Consider the following 21307-nt stretch of genomic DNA (forward strand, 5'->3'; position numbering starts at 1 on the left):
TGGTTCCTGTATAATATACCATTTTTCAGTTCTGACCAATTCCACTTTTTCACCATCAACTTAAGATCAGGAGACTTAGTGCTGGAAGTGTGTGGAGCATGCTCATTTATAATCATCATGGAAATGATCTGCCCAATAAAAAGACCAGTTTTCTTTTGCTTGATATACTCATCAGGGTTAAAGGTAGGTATTGTTAAACTTCCACAGTCATACTCAAGATCATCAGCTACAGCTTTGAGGGTGGAGTGTAAGTGATTCAACCAACGTGACTGAAGGTAAATCAACATTGATGTCACTAAGAAGATGACTGTTACAGACAGTCATACGTACATCAGTAGAAAGAACTGTATGCTCTGAAAAAGATTGTAAATCAGATGATGTAAAATGATGTATTGGGCTGGTTACTTTCTTCTTGTGGGGTAGCACAGTGGCGCAGTGGTAGCGCTGCTGCCTCGCAGTAAGGAGAGCTGGGTTCACTTCCCGGGTCCTCCCTGTGTGGAGTTTGCATGTTCTCCCCGTGTCTGCGTGGATTTCCTCCGAGTGCTCCGGTTTCCTCCCACAGTCCAAAGACATGCAGGTTAGGTGCATTGGCGATCCTAATGTGTGTTTGGTGTGTGTGCCCTGCGGTGGGCTGGCACCCTGCCCGGGATTTGTTCCCACCTTGCTCCCTGTGCTGGATGGGATTGGCTCCAGCAGACCCCGAGAACCTGTGTTAGGATGTACTGGGCTGGAAAATGACTGACTGACTTTCTTTTTGTGACACTAGGTGATAAATCACTTAACCCTGATGTCGCCTTGAGAATCCATCTGCATAGTGATTCTATTTTCCAGTTTGATATTTGATATCAGAATTGAATGTTGAAGGAGTAGCCATCTAGCTTACTGCATTCAACTTGGCTGAGCTAGTACATAAGTTAAAGGATTGTTGTTGGTGGTTCCAATAAAGTTATTACCATAAAGATTATTTTGGGTTAAAGTTAAAGATCATCAGCTGTTTTGTACTTTGCTCTTTTGTGCAAGGTCAGTGTGAACTCCTTTCCTTGAAACTACATGTTCTAAATAGTGTACTGAAGTTTAGAAACATTTGCACTTGCACTTGCAGTTGAGGATTCTACATGTAGAAATAACCACCAATTAATTCTTGAAAACTGTTAGTGCTACCACAACAGATCAGTGCCCATTTTGCCTTCAGAAAAAAACAACTTATCACTTATTTCTGTATTGTACCAGATTAACACCACTGTTGCATTTCCTTGCTTTATTGTTTATGGAATTGCATTCAACTAATTCAATTACATTTTTTGGAATGTCTGTGTCAAGAATATGCAAAAGAGAATGTTTACTTTGCAATTTTTTGTCAGGCCAAGACAACATGGCAATTTTAAAAACAAGAGGAAATAGGGATAAAGATATGAAAACCACTGAAACTTTATTAATGTTTAAGGTACTCCTTTAGAGGAATTTGCATACTATAAACTATTTTATTCAGTTAGATATACAGTGCATCCGGAAAGTATTCACAGCGCATCACTTTTTCCACATTTTGTTATGTTACAGCCTTATTCCAAAATGGATTAAATTCATTTTTTTCCTCAGAATTCTACACACAACACCCCATAACATAACAACACCGGATGCACTGTATTTAGAGAAATCTGGGGTGTAAATGATGTTTTATGTTCCACAGAAAATGAATATCTAGTGGTAAATTATGAGTAGAAAAACGTTGAACGTTGTCTGTTAATATGACTGTAATTATATTTTAGTTGTTAATAAAGGTATATCTATCTAACTATCTTACTTACTTTTACACTGTGTGTTGATTGCTTTGGTCTGGACTGGGTGTGGCCTTTGTGCTAGCAGGAGAGTGAGTGTAGCTTTTCCTTTTTTGTATTTTATTTCTTTTTTGTTTGTTTCTAGTAATTTCTGTTACAGTGTTTTTTAAAGAAAGGGTTAGGATGTCTGCGTCCTGAGGGATGCAGCCAGGCCTTTTGCCACATGGGTCTGAAAACCTTAGTAGAAGAAATAGCATCAAGTTGATTGTTGATCCTGTAGTTTCATTAGGGCTGTGTTACTGAAATAGGAAAAGTAATTGGATATAAAAACATTATTTCTGCTTCACTGATGAATAAGGCAGTTGTGTTATTTCTAAATGAGGAGGCTTTAGTTCATGAATTGTTTCAGGAAGGCCTAGTTATTAATGGCACTCTCATCTCTGTTTTGTCACTTTTGACTCCTGCAAAGAGGATTATAATCTCTATTGTTCCTCCTTTTTTGAAGAATGAACTTGAAGCATGAATTTTCATTTAGGAGACAGGTTTTTATGCTGCTCAAAAGAAGTTATAATGAGTTAGGTGTAGCTTTAAAGTTCAAAGTAGATGGATGTGATTATATTGTTTTTATATACCTCTGAATCAATGAAAAGCAGTTGATTGCAACAGAACTGATGATAGTTACCCTATGAGAAAATAAATATAATGAAGGAATCAGATGTAGAGGATGAGTCTGAGGACTTAGAATTTGATGCCGCTAATCAGCGGATGGTTATTTGTAAGATATCTATAGGTACTCTTAGCTCTACTCCAGGACGTACTGAAAATCAGATACCCAGTTGTAGCTCCACAGTTTAAAGGACTAAAAAAGAGAAAGCTGATACAAAAATTCCTGAAGTGGATGGATTGGCTGAGAGCGAGTTGAAGTGCTCTAGTCTGAGTACAAATCAGGCCAAAGAAGAAGGTCCAGCTAAGGCTGAGGTTACACAGCTTGTCAAAGAAACAACACTATCTGAGGTGGATAGAATCCAAAGTTTAAATGATAATGCTCTCTGTGTACTTTCCAAAGTTGATGAGCTTGCTGAGGCCCTTGCTGAGTCCACAGTTCAAAATGAAGCTGATTGCCCTCTTTTAAATATCAAAGCAGTGACAGAGACTGAACCTAGCAATGTTTCAGGAAGTACAGTTAGAGAAGAAAAAGCTGAAGTAGTTGAGGAAATGAATGCTGATGAAGAATGGGCGGCACTACCCAGAAACAGGGAGGAAAACACAGATGGGGCCATAAAAACGTAACAAAACAAACTTGACAGAGAGGGCTGATGTGTCTTTAAAAAATCGCTTCTTAAGAAGCAGAGATGTGGCAATTAACCCATATCTTGACGAGGGTCAGGGTGGTGAGGAAAGTGACTTTTATATGTCAAGTGACAATTTAACTAGTACTCTTGTAAAAAAGGAGTATGGCTCTGAAAGAATTCTAAACTTTTTTGGATTTTCTTGAAGGCAAAAGATGAATAAGTGTTGTAGAAAATTTTCCTGACCTAGAACTCTTTTTGGTTTCAGCCAAGTGTGTTGTGCATAATGTTGTTCCTTTAAGAATGGAAAGAAAAGAATTTAATCTTTTAAAGAATGTTATCAGAGAAGCTAAAATGTCTCTCACCTGTAGTACATAATGGCTTATCACCAGTTCTTCTTTCAGTTCAAGTTTGTCTTGTCATTACTTCTCCATTTTCTTTCTAATGCATGTTTTCTCTTTGGGTTCTTTGAATATTAACAGGTGCAGAGACTCCTTTAAAAAATATATACTCTTAAATATTTAGAGCAGAAAAAACTGATGTTGTTTTTCTTCAAGAAGCTTATACAGACCCAATGAATCAGTTGGACTGGCAGAGGGACTAGAGCGGGATAACGTTTTTAAGCCATGTCTCTAGTTCCAGCACAGGGGTGGTAGTGCTCTTCAGTAAAGCTTTTATCCAGATTCCATGATCTGTTTTGAGCAAGTTAAAGGCCATCTCATGAAGGCAGTTGTGCAAATACAGGGTAAAAAGATTATTTCCATAAATGTCTATTCTCCAAATGAGTGTAAAGAGAGAGATTCTTTTTTTCTTTTGTTAAATGATGTACTAAATAAACAGGATTCTGAGAAATTGATTAATGCATTTATTTCTAGTAGGATTGACTACTGTAATGCGGTGTTCACTGGATGTTCAAATTGTTCTTTATACAGCCTCCAGTTAATCCAAAATGCTGCTGCAAGAATTATTACAAGTACAAGAAAATATGAACACATAACTTCAGTTCTTAAATCCTTACACTTACACCTTACACTCCCGGTTAAGTTTAGGGCAGATTTCAAAATCTTCCTTTTAACATTTATAAGCCTTAAATGGCCAAGGTCCGGCTTAGTTATCTGAACTTATCATCACTTACAAACCAGAGCGCACATTAAGATCTCAAGATACCGGTCTGCTAATAAAATAAAAATAAAATAATAATAATAAAATAATAATACTAAATAAATAAAATAAAATAATAATAAAATAAATAATAAATAATAAAATAACAGTGGGAGGTTGAGCTTTCAGTTAACCCAGCCACAAGGGATGCACAAACCAGTGTGTTTCTTCATGCCAGTCCCAAGCCCAGATAAATGGGGAGGTTTACATCAGGAAGGGCATCCGGTGTAAAACTTTTCCAAATTAATATGCGGACAACAATGCAAATTTCCATACTGGATCGGTTGAGCCCAGGGTTAAAAACGACCGCCACCAGTACTGTTAGCCAACAGGGTGCTGGCAGAAACTGGGCTACTGTTGGCCGAAGAAGACAAAAAAGAAAGAGAAGAAGAGGGGGGAGACGTGTCCAGAGGCAGGAGGAGAGAAGGAAACTAAAGAGAGTGAAACTGAGAGTAGGAACTTTGAATGTTGGCAGTATGACTGGTACGGGGAGAGAGTTAGCAAATGTGATGGAGAGAAGGAAGGTTGATATATTGTGTGTGCAAGAGACTAAATGGAAGGGGAGTAAGGCCAGGCAGATTGGAGGTGGATTCAAATTGTTCTATCATGGTGTGGATGGGAGAAGAAATGGGGTAGGGGTTATTCTGAAGAAAAAGTATGTCAAGAGTGTTTTGGAGGTGAAAAGAGTGTCAGACAGAGTAATGATTATGAAGCTGGAAATTGGAGGTGTGATGATGAATGTTGTTAGTGCATATGCCCAGCAAGTTGGGTGTGCGATGGAGGAGAAAGAAGATTCTTGGAGTGAGTTGGATGAAGTGATGAACAGTGTACCCAAGAGACAGAAAGTGGTGATTGGAGCGGATTTCAATGGACATGTTGGTGAAGGGAACCGAGGAGACAAGAAGGTGATGGGTAGGTATGGTGTCAAGGAGAGGAATGAAGAAGGTCAGATGATAGTGGATTTTGCCAAAAGGATGGACAGGGCTGTGGTGAATACATATTTTAAAAACAGGGAGGAACATAGAGTTATGTACAAGAGTGGAGGAAGATGCACATAGGTAGATTACCTCCTTTGCAGAAGAGTCAATTTGAAGGAGATTAAAGACTGCAAAGTGGTGGCAGGGGAAAGTATAGTTAGGCAGCACGGGATAGTGGTCTGTAGAATGACGGAGATCAAGAAGAGGAAGAGAGTGAGGGCAGAGCAAAGGATCAAATGGTGGAATTTGAAAAAGGACGTCTGCAAGGATGTGCAGAACTGTAATAACTACAGGGGGATAAAATTGATGAGCCACAGCATGAAGTTATGGGAAAGAGTAGTGGAAGCTAGGTTAAGAAGTGAGGTAATGATTAGTGAGCAACAGTATGTTTTCATGCCGAGAAAGAGCTTGTTTGCTCTGAGGATGTAGATGGAGAAGTATAGAGAAGGTCAGAAGGAGTTGCATTGTGTCTTTGTGGACCTGGAGAAGGCATATCACATGCTGCCTAGAGATTAGCTGTGGTATTGAATGAAAAAGTTGGGAGTGGCAGAGAAGTACGAACAGTTGTACAGGATATGTACGAAGGAGGTGTGACAGTGGTAAGGTCTGCGGTAGGAGTGACTGATGCATTCAAGGTGGAGTAAAGTGGTATCAAAACCTGTTTCCAGTTTGGCATGAATTAGTACAATATCCACATCCAGTTCTTTAATCGCCATGGTAACATTTCTAGAAGAATGTTCAGAGTATAATTGGCAGAACAGTTTAATTTAAACCTTGGAGACATCCCACCATTGTTTCTGTGAGGAAAAATAATTTTTGCTGAGTCTCCATTTGTCCCGAAAGTGCCCAAAGTATTGCAGAAACAGAGAATCTTTAAGAAATTTAGTGTTAAAGTGCAAGAAAGATTTAAAGTTACTCTCAAACCCCACAGAAAAAATAGTTAGAACTAAATTATGGTCTGAAAAAAATGTGAGCAATAGACAAGAGCCCAAAATTAAGTTCAGATTGTACTTTAATGTATACATTCTGTCTAGCCTAGCCACAGACAACATTCCACTGGATGTCTTAAGTCAGTGTTTCTCAACCTTTAAGTATTTGCTGCCCAAGTTTTCATAACAGTTTTAATCGCGCCCCCCTAACGTTTTTTTGAAACCCTAATAAAATTTATTCAGATTTTTTTTGCTACCAATACACCGCTACAAGTTTAAAATTTCCCTACGAATAGCGAAATTACACCACATATGGCAACATTCGCGCCTCCTTTTTTGTTACCCTAGGGGGGCGCGCCCCACAGATTGAGAACCGCTGTCTTAAGTCATGTGTACTGTCTCCCCATTTGGTTCAATTCCTTCCATACATCTACAAGTTCTTGCCTATGAAGAACAGATTGCAATACCTTGACTGACACTGGATAAGGTTCAGCACTATTCCTGTCCATCATAGCATTTTCAGGGCAATTAAAATCACCAGCTAAAATCACAATATCCTCCGAACTGCACTTAGCTAGTACAATACAATACTATTTATTTTTATATAGCCCAAAATCACATAAGAAGTGTCGCAATGGACTTTAACAGTCCTTGCCTTTTGACAACCCCCCAGCCTTGACTCTCTAAGAAGACAAGGAAAAACTCCCAATAAACCCCTAGTAGGGAAAAAAATGGAAGAAACCTTGGGAAAGGCAGTTCAAAGAGAGACCCCTTTCCAGGTAGGTTGGGCGTGCAGTGGGTGTCAAAAAGAAGGGGGTTAATACAATACAATACACAGAAACAGAACACAAGTAATCCTCAATACAATATAATAGTGCAATAGAAATATTACAAGTACAGAGCAGAATTCAACAGTAGATGATATCACATAATATGATTTGGATTTGTTTAGAGTCCTGGAGACTTCAGCCATCAAGCAGCCTCATCCTTTTGGCCATTCCACAGCTGAGACAACACTGGGCCAGCCAATCTGATGAAAGGATCCATTTACCCGACGATTTACCAAAGAAAGAATTGTATGACTGGTGACTTAAAGTATCACGATTTATACATTTGAAGGAGATGCCTGATACCCTCTGGAGGAAAACTTCTCCATCATGGAGGAACGTTATATAAACCTCCCATTGAAATAAGAGTTGGGGACCTGCAGTGGAGGATTCTATATGTAGCAATAGCTACCAATTCATTCTTAAAAATTATTGGCATTAGAGCAACTGATCAGTGTCAATTTTGCCTTCAGAAATACACAATTTATCACTTACAGTTAGGTCCATAAATATTTGGACAGTGACAACTTTTTTCTAATTTTGGTGCTGTACATTACCACAATGAATTTTAAATGAAACAACTCAGATGCAGTTGAAGTGCAAACTTTCAGCTTTAATTCAGTGGGGTGAACAAAACGATTGCATAAAAATGTGAGGCAACTAAAGCATTTTTTAACACAATCCCTTCAGTTCAGGGGCTCAAAAGTAATTGGACAATTGACTCAAAGGCTATTTCATGGGCAAGTGTGGGCAAGTCCGTCGTTATATCATTATCAATTAAGCAGATAAAAGGCCTGGAGTTGATTTGAGGTGTGCTGCTTGCATGTGGAAGATTTTGCTGTGAACAGACAACATGCGGTCAAAGAAGCTCTCCATGCAGGTGAAAGAAGCCATCCTTAAGCTGCGAAAACAGAAAAAACCCATCAGAAAAATTACTACAATATTACGAGTGGCAAAATCTACAGTTTGGTACATCCTGAGAAAGAAAGCAAGCACTGGTGAACTCAGCAACGCAAAAAGACCTGGACGTCCACGGAAGACAACAGTGGTGGATGATCGCAGAATCATTTCCATGGTGAAGAGAAAACCCTTCACAACAGCCAACCAAGTGAACAACACTCTCCAGGGGGTAGGCGTATTGATATCCAAGTCTACCATAAAGAGAAGACTGCATGAAAGTAAATACAGAGGGTGCACTGCAAGGTGCAAGCCACTCATAAGCCTCAAGAATAGGAAGGCTAGATTGGACTTTGCTAAAGAACATCTAAAAAAGCCAGCACAGTTCTGGAAAAACATTCTTTGGACAGATGAAACCAAGATCAACCTCTACCAGAATGATGGCAAAAAAAAGTATGGAGAAGGCGTGGAACAGCTCATTATCCAAAGCATACCACATCATCTGTAAAACACGGTGGAGGCAGTGTGATGGCTTGGGCGTGCATGGCTGACAGTGGCACTGGGACACTAGTGTTTATTGATGATGTGACACAGGACAGAAGCAGCCGAATGAATTCTGAGGTGTTCAGAGACATACTGTCTGCTGAAATCCAGGTAAATGCCGTCAAATTGATTGGGCAGCATTTCATGATACAGATGGACAATGACCCAAAACATACAGCCAAAGCAACCCAGGAGTTTATTAAAGCAAAGAAGTGGAAAATTTTTGAATGGCCAAGTCAGTCACCTGATCTTAACCAACTGAGCATGCATTTCACTTGTTGAAGACTAAACTTCGGACAGAAAGGCCCACAAACAAACAGCAACTGAAAGCCGCTACAGTAAAGGCCTGGCAGAGCATTAAAAAGGAGGAAACCCAGCATCTGGTGATGTCCATGAGTTCAAGACTTCAGGCTATCATTGCCAGCAAAGGGTTTTCAACCAAGTATTAGAAATTAACCTTTTATTTCCAGTTATTTAATTTGTCCAATACTTTTGAGCCCCTGAAATGAAGGGATTAAAAATGTTAAAAAAAAATGGGTTAAAAAAATGCTTTAGTTGCCTCACATTTTTATGTAATCGTTTTGTTCACCCCACTGAATTAAAGCTGAAAGTCTGCACTTCAACTGCATCTGAGTTGTTTCATTTAAAATTCATTGTGGTAATGTGCAGAACCAAAATTAGAAAAAAGTTGTCTCTGTCCAAATATTTATGGACCTACCTGTATTTCTGTATTGTACCAGATTACCACCACTGTTGTATTTCCTTGCTTTATTGATTATGGAATTGGGAATTGTATTCAATGAACTCATTTAAATTTGTGGAATTTCTGTATCAAGAAAATATAAAAAGGAATGTTTACTTTGCAATTTTTTGTCAGGCCAAGCCAAGATGGCAATTTTAAAACAAGAATAAATAAGGATAAAAATGTGAAAACAGCTGATGCTTTACTAATGTTGTGGAAGAATAATTTTAGGGTAGCATAGCATTCAGCTTAAAGAAATAGCATAAAGGGTTAATAAATGTCGGAAACCTTTGCAGGCATATTGGGAGACCAGATAAAGGTCAAGTGAACAACAAAATATACTGAAAGATGACAAAGAGATGATTAAGAAACCAGCAGATGTCCTGTAAAAAACAGAATGGACAGCTGTTATAAGTATAGAAATTTCAAGGGTGGTGGCTCAACTCAAAGGTATATGAAGAACCAGAATATAATATAACATACTTTTATTTTATATAAGTCATTTGGGTGTAAACCAATGAACCAACCAGAGTAGAATGTATGCATTGATTGACACTGTATTTAAATTCAGTAGTTTATAAAATTAACCTCTATTCTTTGTTTCTCTGATCATTCTGACCATGGAGTCATTAAAAAATACAACAAACAGCTTTTCTGCTGCCTGATTACTGATTTGTCCTGTTTCTTTCTTTAATAAGATGTTAAATTTCTACAACAATGTTTAAAGTACTCCTTCAATTGAGACTGAAGATTGAATTTGCATACTATAATAAAATTAACATAAATTAATACAAATTAGATATATTTAATATGACTGTAATTATATTTTAGTTGTTAATAAAGGTCTATCTATCTATCTATCTATTAAAATGTTTGTTCTGTGTTTTTTTCTTTCAAAGAACAGTATAAGCTGTGTTCAATTTCTGCTTCTTTTCACTTACTAAGAAGCAACACACTTGCAGTGAATAGACTGCATTGTTAAATGTCTTGTGGAAAATTTAGTCTTTATTATTAAAACAGTATTATCAAAAAGCAAAAAAAAGGGAGGTTTCTCTAGGGAGGAAACAAATCCTTTTCCACTTTGCCTTTACTTGTTTGTACATATCACTTCCTGACTGGAGCAAGCTTTGTTCAGCAGCTATAATTTACTCATATGAACATATATATATAACAAACTCGCCTAAAATTTCCTCGTTCTAATAGGAAAAAGTAGAACACATCAATTTAGTGTCTTTATCATTTTTTCATTAATTCTCAGACGGATGCCAGTCCACATCAGTACCCAGAGAAAACAAAGCACAGATGTCATTATGCGGCAATCTAAAAGTGTCTATGCTTAACCAAAACCTCGGTATTTTTAAGTCAGTTGTCCTAAATACATGACAGAATACCTAAGGCAGGACCTTACATAGTTTTAAAAATCTGGTTTATTAGGATATTTAGTTGGCATCTGTTTCATTGTCTTCTTGAACTGATGATGAATGCTTTCAGGAGAAATTACTGAACGGCGGAAATAAAGAGCGAGGACACGCTTAAGCGAACGAATGAGAGTCACGGGAATATTTCTAATAGTCCTTTTCCAGAGTTCGTCCTTTGTTTGTACAGGCGCCTCGGGGAAGGGGAATGGGAGGGTGCGAGAGCTTGCCTGAAAGGGGGTGTGAGATGCGACGTATATTCAATTGAAGGACATTGGAAAACGATTATTTAGTGTTATGTAGCTTTCGATTTATCATCTTCGTAACGAACGACTTACTTCGGACACCTCTAAGTTGAATTTTGGAGACCATATACAAGAAGTCAGGCAGTAGCATGACGATTCCGGCGTTTTCCATCCTGTGTGTAGTCCTGATGCTCGTTTCACACTACAGGCTTAGTAGGTGAGTCTGCCTGCTTGCTATAATGCAGCAGAAACTCATCGAGATTTAAAAAAAAAACAAAAAACAAAAAAAAAAAAACAATCGCTTCGCCGACTATAGTACTGTATCATTCATTTATCTGCTATGTTTATTTCAATTCGGGTTGTGGGGAAGCCTATGCTTACTCTGACCGTATTAGGCTGATGGCAGCGACCGACCCCGGACGGGGCACAAGGCTGAAGTGGGCTACTCATTCGCAGCTCCTTATTCGGCTGGTTTCTTACTCGCTTGGCTACTTATTTGTTTACCGTCAGCTATTTATTCACATACTTTGAACAAAGCAGTTACTTATTCAGCGTTAACAGAAAGACAGATGCCTTTAATAAAAGTTGAGGTTTATCTCGGCCCAACGTGGGTAATTAATGAGAGTTACAGTAATGTTTAAATGGTACTATAATGCGTTAAATGTAGTTGGCCCATCCCAGTTTTTTACAATTTCAAGAAAATATAGATGTCTTTGTGAAGCTGCAGTTCAATTTTATCTGGCCCAACTCGAATACTTTCGTCAAATGGGCTGGCAAAGTTGGCACAGTGTAATATCTAATGAATAAGATTTACTGTGATCTTTGAAGGGCACAGTAGAGCATTAAAAAGCTCCAGTTTTCAGAATTTCAAGAACATACAGATGTGCTTGTTAATCTGCAGTTGAGTTTTTCTTTGTTCAACGAGGGTGTATGGGTCAAGTGAACTGGCAAAGTTGGCATACTTTCATATTTAATGAATGGGATTTATTGTTAAGTTTAATGGGCACTATGAAGGGTTAAATGCCCTTGAACTGCCCACATTTCCAGAGTTTTGAGAAAAGAATGATGCTTTTATTTAATCATAGTTGGATTTTGCTTGGACAAACACAAGTAGGACAAATGGATTGGCAAAGCTGGCATACTTTCATATCTAATGAATATGATTACCTCTGATGTTTGATGAGCACTGTAAAGGGTTAAATGCCATTGGGTCACCCAAATTTTCCATTTTGACAAAAGGCGGATGTCTTTGTTAAGTTGCAGTTGAGTTTTGCCCAGATTGTTCAATTTGCTTTGAAATGTTGTCAAAAATGTATTGTTTTAAGTTAAAGTATACTTTGTGTTCTATTTTTCACAAACAGTACTTTAGCTGTATGCAGCATTTTTAATGATTTGTAAATCAACTCTTTACTCAAATATAATATATGCATTTCTGAAATCATCACCTTATTATTTTGATTCATGTGATTAATGATGTAAAAACACACAGTCTTAGTTTGTTTTTTTGTATGTGATAGATATTTCTCCATGTCTGTAGCGTTTTGGAAAGTAACTATGAAAAACATTAAACTCTCTTCTCTTTCTTCCTCATCCTCACATTTTTTGAAGTGCTGATGTCATCCTTGTAAATGAGAGAGAAGTTGCTGAGAGTTGTTGTTTTCTGTGATGTGTGAGTGTTAATTAAAAACGATATATTTCTCCTAAAAACTTTGTGTTTTGGTTGTCAATAAGAGTTTTGTGGGAATTTTTGAAGATTTTTTCCCTTTAGAATGGTTTCTTTGCTTTTTCTTTATTTTGCTCGCACTTTAACAAAAGCTGCTGGGTGTTCATGGATGAGTTAGGAAAAGTTCTTTGTTTTTTGAGCTTGTTCTTGTTATTTGTATGCAAAGTAACATCAGTGAGATGAGGCAATGAGCAGAAGTAGCTGACACCGGCATCACTGTAAACGAACTGTTATAAGTAACAAAAACAGTGATTCATTAGTGGGTGTTATGAAGAATTCTGTGACCGTGGAATTCAGTGTTCCTTCTGATTTAGCGCAGGCACATTAAGGTGTGATTCTAATGGATCTTGTCATGTTTGTGCATTTTTGCATGCTGTTTCACTTTTGATTTAATGCATGCTCTATGCAAAATGCCGTCCTGTCTGTCAGTAAACATGCAGGAATGCAGTTGCCTGCCCACTATTTCCTCACCCACAACAATAAGAGATACAGAGCAATGAAAACCAGGACAAACCATCTTAAAAACAGTTTTTATCCAAAAGCAATCATGGCCCTGAACTCAAATAAAACTGTTCCATATCATTCACTAAATGTGCAATATAGACGTTAAGTCAACCAGTGCAATTTGTACATCTATCTATCTATCTATCTATCTATCTATCTATCTATCTATCTATCTATCTATCTATCTATCTATCTATCTATCTATCTATCTATCTATCTATCTATCTATCTATCTATCTATCTATCTATCTATCTATCTATCTATCTATCTATCTATCTAATATCATGAAGTCTGTGTTCTAAGATTGCAGGTGTATTAGACATTATTGTTTTACTGGAGTGCCCTGTTACTGACAGTGAACACTAAATTTTGTTAAAATGGTATTGAAAAATGCTACTTGTTGGCATTGTTAACATCGTTGTGCATGAGGAAACAGGGGGCAGGTGGCTGTGTGTGCATGTTTACTGAGAGACAGGACAGCATTTTGTATGGAGCATGCTTTACATTGAAAGAGAAACAGCACACAAAGATGGTCAAACACATGAAGATCCATGACTGTCACACCTTATTTATTGTGCCTGCTCCAAATCAGAAGGAACGCTGAATTCTACAGGGCACAGAAATCTTCATATAAAAAAGCAGTGGCTGACTTCAAAGTGGTAAAGAGAAAGGTTCTGCAGCAAATAGGCAGGTGGCTAGCATTATGATGCCAATCAAGCACAAACGGCTATAGCAGCAGACAAGACAGTAAGAAATTAACTAGCAGCAGATATTCAGTAAGCAAACTTTTCTAGATTGAACAGTTCTTAGTGGTTGGGAAAGCAGTGCAGTTAAGAGGATGATGGCATAAGGGTTCTTTAGTATGAAGGAATACAAACGGTGTGAGTGGAGACCTTTTCAGTAAAGAATAAGAGGAGTGCAGAGATAGAAGAGCAGACAATAAAATGTAAAGTTAACCTCACAGAAGAACAAACAGCAGGCAGTCGAGAGGGAGAATATTACAGAAGCTTAAGGGATCAAAATTTGTAAAATAAAAGTATAAGTTCTTTTATGAGTGGCGCAGTGGGTAGCGCTGCTGCCTCACAGTTAGGAGACTCATGTTCGCTTCTCGGGTCCTCCCTGCATGGAGTTTGCATGTTCTCCCTGTGTCTGCGTGGGTTTCCTCTGGGTACTCCGGTTTCCTCCCACAGTCCAAAGACATGCAGGTTAGTTACATTGGGGATTCTAAATTGTCCCTAGTGTGTGCTTGGTGTGTGTGTGTGCGCACCCTGCAGTGGGCTGGCGCCCTGCCCGGGGTTTGTTTCCTGCCTTGCACCCTGTGTTGGCTGGGATTAGCTCCAGCAGACCCCCATGAACCTGTAATTAGGATATAGCAGGTTGGATAATGGATGGATAGTTCTTTTATCCAATCTTTTGGCTTAATTTTTGACATTTAAGTTAAATCATTTAAATTTAATACAAAAAAGTTCTAGTAACTCAAAGACAAATTTTAATAATGAGGCCAGTGCAATGCAAGTCCTGTTGGATGTTGGACTTTTTAGAAGACGGCTTGGAGGAGCCAGTGTGAGGGTTATATCTGTAAGAGATGCCAGCTAATCCAGCAGCTCAAGCTCAGGGTCTCTGAACTGGAGGAGGAGTTGGCAGACTTAATTTGTTGTAGAGAATTGGTGAACTTGGCCCAGGTGTCCCTTAGAGAGATGGTGTGCACCCCTAATGTGGTGCGGGATGAGATTCCATACCAGACAGGTAGAGATAGGTGGGTCATGATCACAAGGGGCAAGGTAAAAGGTGCACACTGTTCAGGGGCATCAACCCCTTAAATGGAAGTATCAAACTATTTTCAAGTCCTTGCAGAGCTGGATGGTGTCTCTGAAAATTCAGAGGTGGTGGGAAGATGTGAGGAGCCCCTACGGGCCAACTCAAAAACAGTCAAATTCTAAACCAATGTTTAAATGCGAAATTAAAATGAGTAACACGTTAAAAACAGCTTGTCTTAATGCTAACAGTAAAAAAAATAAAATAACTGAGTTGGAGTTGTATGTAGTGGAGCATAACTATGAGATTATAGAAATAACAGAAACATGGCTAAATAAAAAAGATGGTTGTGAGTATAACATAGAGGGATACATATTTTGTAGGAAGAATAGACAGAACAGAAGAGGAGGTAGGGTTGTTCTTTATGTCAAACAGAATTTAAACATGAGTCCTCAATGAGCCCCATCTTAGTGAGGATATTTTTCTTTTTTTTTGATGACTCAGGTGCCACCACAAGTGGCAGCCTTTCCAGGAGCTCCGTGTACGATTTTATCTCTCTACCTTTTTATCTATTTTATCTATTTCACTGATCACTTTCTTTTATGTGGACTCGTTCCCTGGACACTTTTTACTACTTGGACATGGATTTTTACATGCTGAGACTTGTCTATTCAGGTAGTCAACTTCAAGCGCTGAGAACAAATGCCCGCACTGGTGTGGTTCCCTATTTACCTGACGAGGTAAGAAGACGGTATTGTTGCAGTAGAAAAGGAGCTAAGCTAAAGACGAAGCGGCTTGCAAGAAAGTGGCGTTACAAACCTTCGGTGCCTTCTGTCACTACCAAATAAGATTGATGAACTGGCCACGCTGGTGAAAAATGTCAGGACCTACGGAGAATGCAGTTTGTTGTGTTTTTGTGAAACGTGGCTAACAACTACCATCCCAGATGCTAACGTGGAGCTACCCAGGTTTAGCACAGTTATAGCAGACAGAGACGCAAATACCCGTGGAAAGCGGAAAGGAGGAGGACTCGCTCTCTATGTAAATACAGTGAAACCTCAGTTCATGAACGTCTCGGTACACGTACAAATTGGTTTACGACCATAAAGTTCGCCAAACTTTTGCCTCGGTTCACGATCACACACTCGGTATACGAACAAGCCAGTTTCCCTTTCGGTTTGTAAATGTTCAGTCTCTCCCTGTGCATTTCCTGTGCAGCGAGCAAGAGAGAGAGAGCGAGAGAGCACGACACACAGACACACACACAGGCAGCGCGAGAGAGAGACAGACGCACACACACAGGCAGCGCGAGAGAGACGCGCACACACACACACGCAGCGCGAGAGAGAGCCGCGCACACACACAGGCAGCGCAAGAGAGACAGACGCACACACACAGGCAACGCGAGAGAGAGCCGCGCACACACACAGGCAGCATGAGAGAGAGCTGGACGCATAAGGTAGGAAGGCACTTAAAGAATGCACTGGGCTTGATTTTGTTTTCACTTCTGTTTACAGCGATCGGTTCGTAGCGTGCATTGTTGCAATGTTACTTTTCTTGGTGGTTTATTAAATTACGGATTTTTTCAAATGTTAATTTTTTTCCCTGTGCTTAAAACTCGCTCTCTATGTAAATACAGTGAAACCTCAGTTCATGAACGTCTCGGTACACGTACAAATTGGTTTACGACCATAAAGTTCGCCAAACTTTTGCCTCGGTTCACGATCACACACTCGGTATACGAACAAGCCAGTTTCCCTTTCGGTTTGTAAATGTTCAGTCTCTCCCTGTGCATTTCCTGTGCAGCGAGCAAGAGAGAGAGAGCGAGAGAGCACGACACACAGACACACACACAGGCAGCGCGAGAGAGAGACAGACGCACACACAGGCAGCGCGAGAGAGACGCGCACACACACATGCAGCGCGAGAGAGAGCTGCGCACACACACAGGCAGCGCGAGAGAGAGCCGCGCACACACACAGGCAGCGCAAGAGAGACAGACGCACACACACAGGCAACGCGAGAGAGAGCCGCGCACACACACAGGCAGCATGAGAGAGAGCTGGACGCATAAGGTAGGAAGGCACTTAAAGAATGCACTGGGCTTGATTTTGTTTTCACTTCTGTTTACAGCGATCGGTTCGTAGCGTGCATTGTTGCAATGTTACTTTTCTTGGTGGTTTATTAAATTACGGATTTTTTCAAATGTTAATTTTTTTCCCTGTGCTTAAAACTCATTAAAAAAAAAGTGTTTTTAGCCAGTTGTTGGTAGCGCTATAGCGCAAACTATTGCAGTTAGTTTTCTCTGTTGTTCAAGGTTTTCTCAGTGTTATTCAATGTTTTTACATTTAGTTTACTATTACGCTGTGCATTCTATGGTTTCATTAACTATATTTGTGCTTAAAAACTTAAAAAAAATATATATTTACATACAGTTCGTATGGTCTGGAACGGATTAATTGTATTTACATACAATCCTATGGGGGAAATTGCTTTGGTTCACGACCAAATCGGTTTACGACCAGAGTTTTGGAACGAATTATGGTCGTGAACCGAGGTCCGAACTCTGGATATGTAAACGTCAAAATCTCCACTTGCTGCAGGGACATGAAACTGTTGGCCGTAAGTTTGCATCCCTATTACTTGCCCAGAGATTTTGGACACGTCATTGTAGTTGTTGTATACATCCCTCCTCGGGCGGACATGGAGATAGCAGGTGACATCATCCATTCTGCTGTTGCTAAACTGCAAATGCAGCACCCCAAGGCGCTTGTGCTAATCGCTGGAGACTTTAACCATGTGACGCTGGACAAAACATTACCTGCCTTCTCCCAATATGTGGATTGTAACACCCGGGGAAATAAGACTATTGACGTACTGTATGAAAACATTAAAGACCCATACAGTGCCACCCCGCTGCCTGCGCTTGGTAAAGCAGATCATAACCTGGTTCTGCTTCAGCCGCACTACAAACCAAGAATGAGGGAGCTACCTACAACCACACACTCATTCAGGAAGTGGTCCCCTGAGGCACAGCAGGCTCTGAGGGACTGCTTTGGAACTACAGACTGGGATATCCTGCAGGGATCATATAGTGAGAACATTGAGGGGGATAAAATTGATGAGCCACAGCATTAAGTTATGGGAAAGAGTAGTGGAAGCTAGCTTAAGAAGGGAGGTGATGATTATTGAGCAGCAGTATGGTTTCATGCCGGGAAAGAACACTACAGATGTGATGTTTGCTCTGTGGGTGTTAATGGAGAAGTATAGAGAAGGCCAGAAGGAGATGCATTGTGGACATAGAGAAAGCATATGACAGGGTGCCTCGGGAGGAGTTGTGGCACTGTATGAGGAAGTTGGGAGTGGCAGAGAAGTATGTAAGAGTTGTACAGGATATGTACGAAGGAAATGTGACAGTGGTGAGGTCTGCGGTAGGAGTGAAGGATGCATTCAAGGTAGAGGTAGGATTACATCAGGAACCAGCTCTGACCCTTTTGTTATTTGCAATGGTGATGGACAAGTTGACAAACAAGATTAAGATTCCCCACTCACTATGATGTTTGTGGATGACATTGTGATCTGTAGCAAGAGTAGGGAGCAGATAGAGGAGACTCTGGACAGGTGGAGATATGCTCTGGAGAGAAGAGGGATGAAGGTCAGTAGGAAGAAGACATAATACATGTGTGTTAATGAAAGAGAGGTCAGAGAAGGGTGAGGATGCATGGAGCAGAGTTGGCGTAGGTGGATGACTTTAAATACTTGATATCAACAGTACAGAGTAACAAGGAGTGTGGAAGAGAGTTGAAGAAGAGAGTGCCAGCAAGGTGGAGTGGGTGGAGAAGGACTGATTTGTGACAGACTGGTACCAGCAAGAGTGAAAGGGAAAATCTACAAGACGTTAGTGAGACCAACTATGTTACATAGGTTGGAGACGGTGGCACTGACCAGATAGGATTAGGAACGAGTACATTAGAGGGTCAGCTCAGGTTGGCAGGTTTGGAGACAAAGTCAGAGAGGCAAGATTGCGTTGGTTTGGACATGTGCAGAGAAGAGATGGCAGGTATATTGGGAAAAGGATGCTAAGGATGGAGCTGCCATGCAAGAGGAAAAGAGGAAGGCCTAAGAGAAGGTTTATGGATGTGGTGAGAGAGGACATGCAGGTGATGGGTGTAACAGAGCAAGAGGCAGAGGACAGGAAGATATGGAAAAAGATGATCCGCTGTGGCAACCCCTAACAGGAGCAGCTGAACAAAGAAGAAGATTAGAACAATCTAAATTAGAAGAGGCCATTCAACCCAACAAATGTTTCCATTCCTATCCACTTAATTCTCCTAAAAGTTTAGTTTTAAAAGTCCCTAAAGCCCTACTGTCTACCACACTACCTGATAGCTTATTTAAAGAGTTTATGGTTCTCTGTGTAAAGAAAAACTTCCTAATGTTTGTAAGAAATTTATCTTTAATAAGTTTCCAACCGTGTCCCCATGTTTTTCATGAACTCATTTTAAAGTAACAATCCATTGTACTAATTCCCTTCATAATTTTAAGCACTTCAATCATGTCTCCTCTTAATCTTCTTTTGCTTAAACTGGAAAGGCTCAACTCTTTTAATCTTTCTTCATCTCCTATAAGCCTGGGCTAACCCTATCACTGTTCTCTGGACTTTTTGTACCACTGCTATGTCATTTTGTAGCTTTGAGACCTACACTGTACACAGTACTTCAGATGAGGCTTCAGCTTGAGAATAACCTCCTTGGACTTGTACTCTGCAGATTGTACTATATAATCTAACATTCTGTTAGCCTTTTTAATGGCTTCTGGAAGTTTATTGGATAGAGTCCACAATGACTCCTAAATCCTTCTGATAAAGTGTACTTTCAATTTTCAAACCTCCCATTATGTATTCAAACCTAACATTTTTACTTCCTACATGTAATACTTTACATTTTTTGATATTAAAATTCATCTGCCACAAATTTGCCCAAGCCTGTATGCTGTCCAAGTCCCAATATAATGATTTAACAGATTCCAGATTATCTGGCAATCCACCTATTTTAGTATCATCTGCAAACTTAACCAAATTGTGACTTATATTATTATCCAAATCAATAATATATATTAAAAATAGCAGAGGCCCTAACACTGACCCCTGTTAAACATCACTCTTTGCCAATTCTAATAAGGTTCTTCACACCATGACCCTGTGTCTGAGACAATTTTGCACCTATCCACGAACAACATTCCCACTTCTTTAAGTTTGATGCCCAACCAATCATGTGTCACCTTATCAAATGCTTTCTTAAAGTCAAGATAAATAATATATACTCAACTTTGATCATATCCTTTTATTGCTTCCTCATAGAATTCCAGTATGTTGGTAAAACATGACCTGTCTTCTGAACCCATTCTGACTTTCCAGTAAATATGTTCTTGCCATGTGTTTTGCTCAATCTTATCCTTAATAATTCCTTCCATTAATTTTCTCTGATGAATATTAAGCTTCCTGGCCTGTAGTTACTTGGATCTGCCTAGACACCCTTTTTATATAACAGGATATTATTTGCCCTTTTCCACTCTGACAGAATTTCCACAGTTCTGACTTTCTAAAAATAGGAGTCAAGGGTTTATATGTTTACTTGCTAGCATCATTAAGAACTCAAGAGTAAATATTATAAGGAGATTTATTTGATTTCAACCTATTTAATATAAGCAGTACTTCTCCTTCTATAATTTCTGAATCACTCAGCACCTCCGTAGTAGTTCCTTATTCCACTAGGAGAATATCTGCTTCCTCACATGTGAAAATCTCAGACAAATTCGAGTTCAGAGCACCCGCTAGATCACTGTCTGTATTTTTAAATTCCCTTTTACTATTCCTGATGCACTTCACCTCATCCTTGACTTATCTTTTACTACTAAAATACTGAAAGAATCTCTTTGGGTCATTATTCCTGCCTTTTAGCCTCCCTAATGTCCTTCTTAATGATTGCCCTTATGTTTTCATGCGCCCTATGATTCACATTGGACTTACCAATCTTATACATCTTATACAGCTTGTTTTTCCTTTGCATCTTCTTTTTCAACTCTTTTTTTTTTAATTTTATTGATTTTATTGTAATCATTCCATATAAATAGATCAATTTTTACAAAAAATAGGATTGAAAGCAAATCACCCCCCACCACTGAGAAAGAGAGCAAAGAAAGAAAGCTAGTAAAAATAAGTAAATTGATGATAATAAGCGGATAAATATAAATGGAGAAGAAAAAGAAATGGGAAGAGAATCTGTTTCCTCAGTGCTTTAAGAGCTTAATCTAAAATGTTATTGATTAGATCCTGCCAGGTTTTCAAAAAGTTCTGCACAGATCCTCTAAGTGAGAATTTGATTTTTTCAAATTTCAAATAGTATAAAACATCAGTTACCCACTGACTTAAAAGAGGAGAGTTAGGATTCTTCCAGTTTAGCAAAATAAGTCTACATGCCAATAGTGTAGTAAAGGCAATCACATTTTGTTTGTACTTCTCAACT

General features: G+C 39.2%; 1 protein-coding gene across 2 annotated transcripts in view; it reads left to right on the forward strand.

Annotated features, from left to right (window-relative positions):
• Positions 1-10783: 10783 nt before the first annotated feature.
• gabrd (gamma-aminobutyric acid type A receptor subunit delta) overlaps positions 10784-21307 on the forward strand; it is a 202863-nt gene continuing 192339 nt past the window's right edge. For both annotated transcript variants that reach the window (XM_028807484.2, XM_051931382.1), the window contains exon 1: positions 10784-11017. In XM_028807484.2, the coding sequence (XP_028663317.1) occupies positions 10950-11017 (68 nt within the window). In that variant the 5' untranslated portion in view covers positions 10784-10949. The remainder of the gene's footprint in view (positions 11018-21307) is intronic.

Source organism: Erpetoichthys calabaricus, chromosome 8 (assembly GCF_900747795.2).
Source record: "Erpetoichthys calabaricus chromosome 8, fErpCal1.3, whole genome shotgun sequence".
Classification (NCBI taxonomy): domain Eukaryota; kingdom Metazoa; phylum Chordata; class Cladistia; order Polypteriformes; family Polypteridae; genus Erpetoichthys; species Erpetoichthys calabaricus.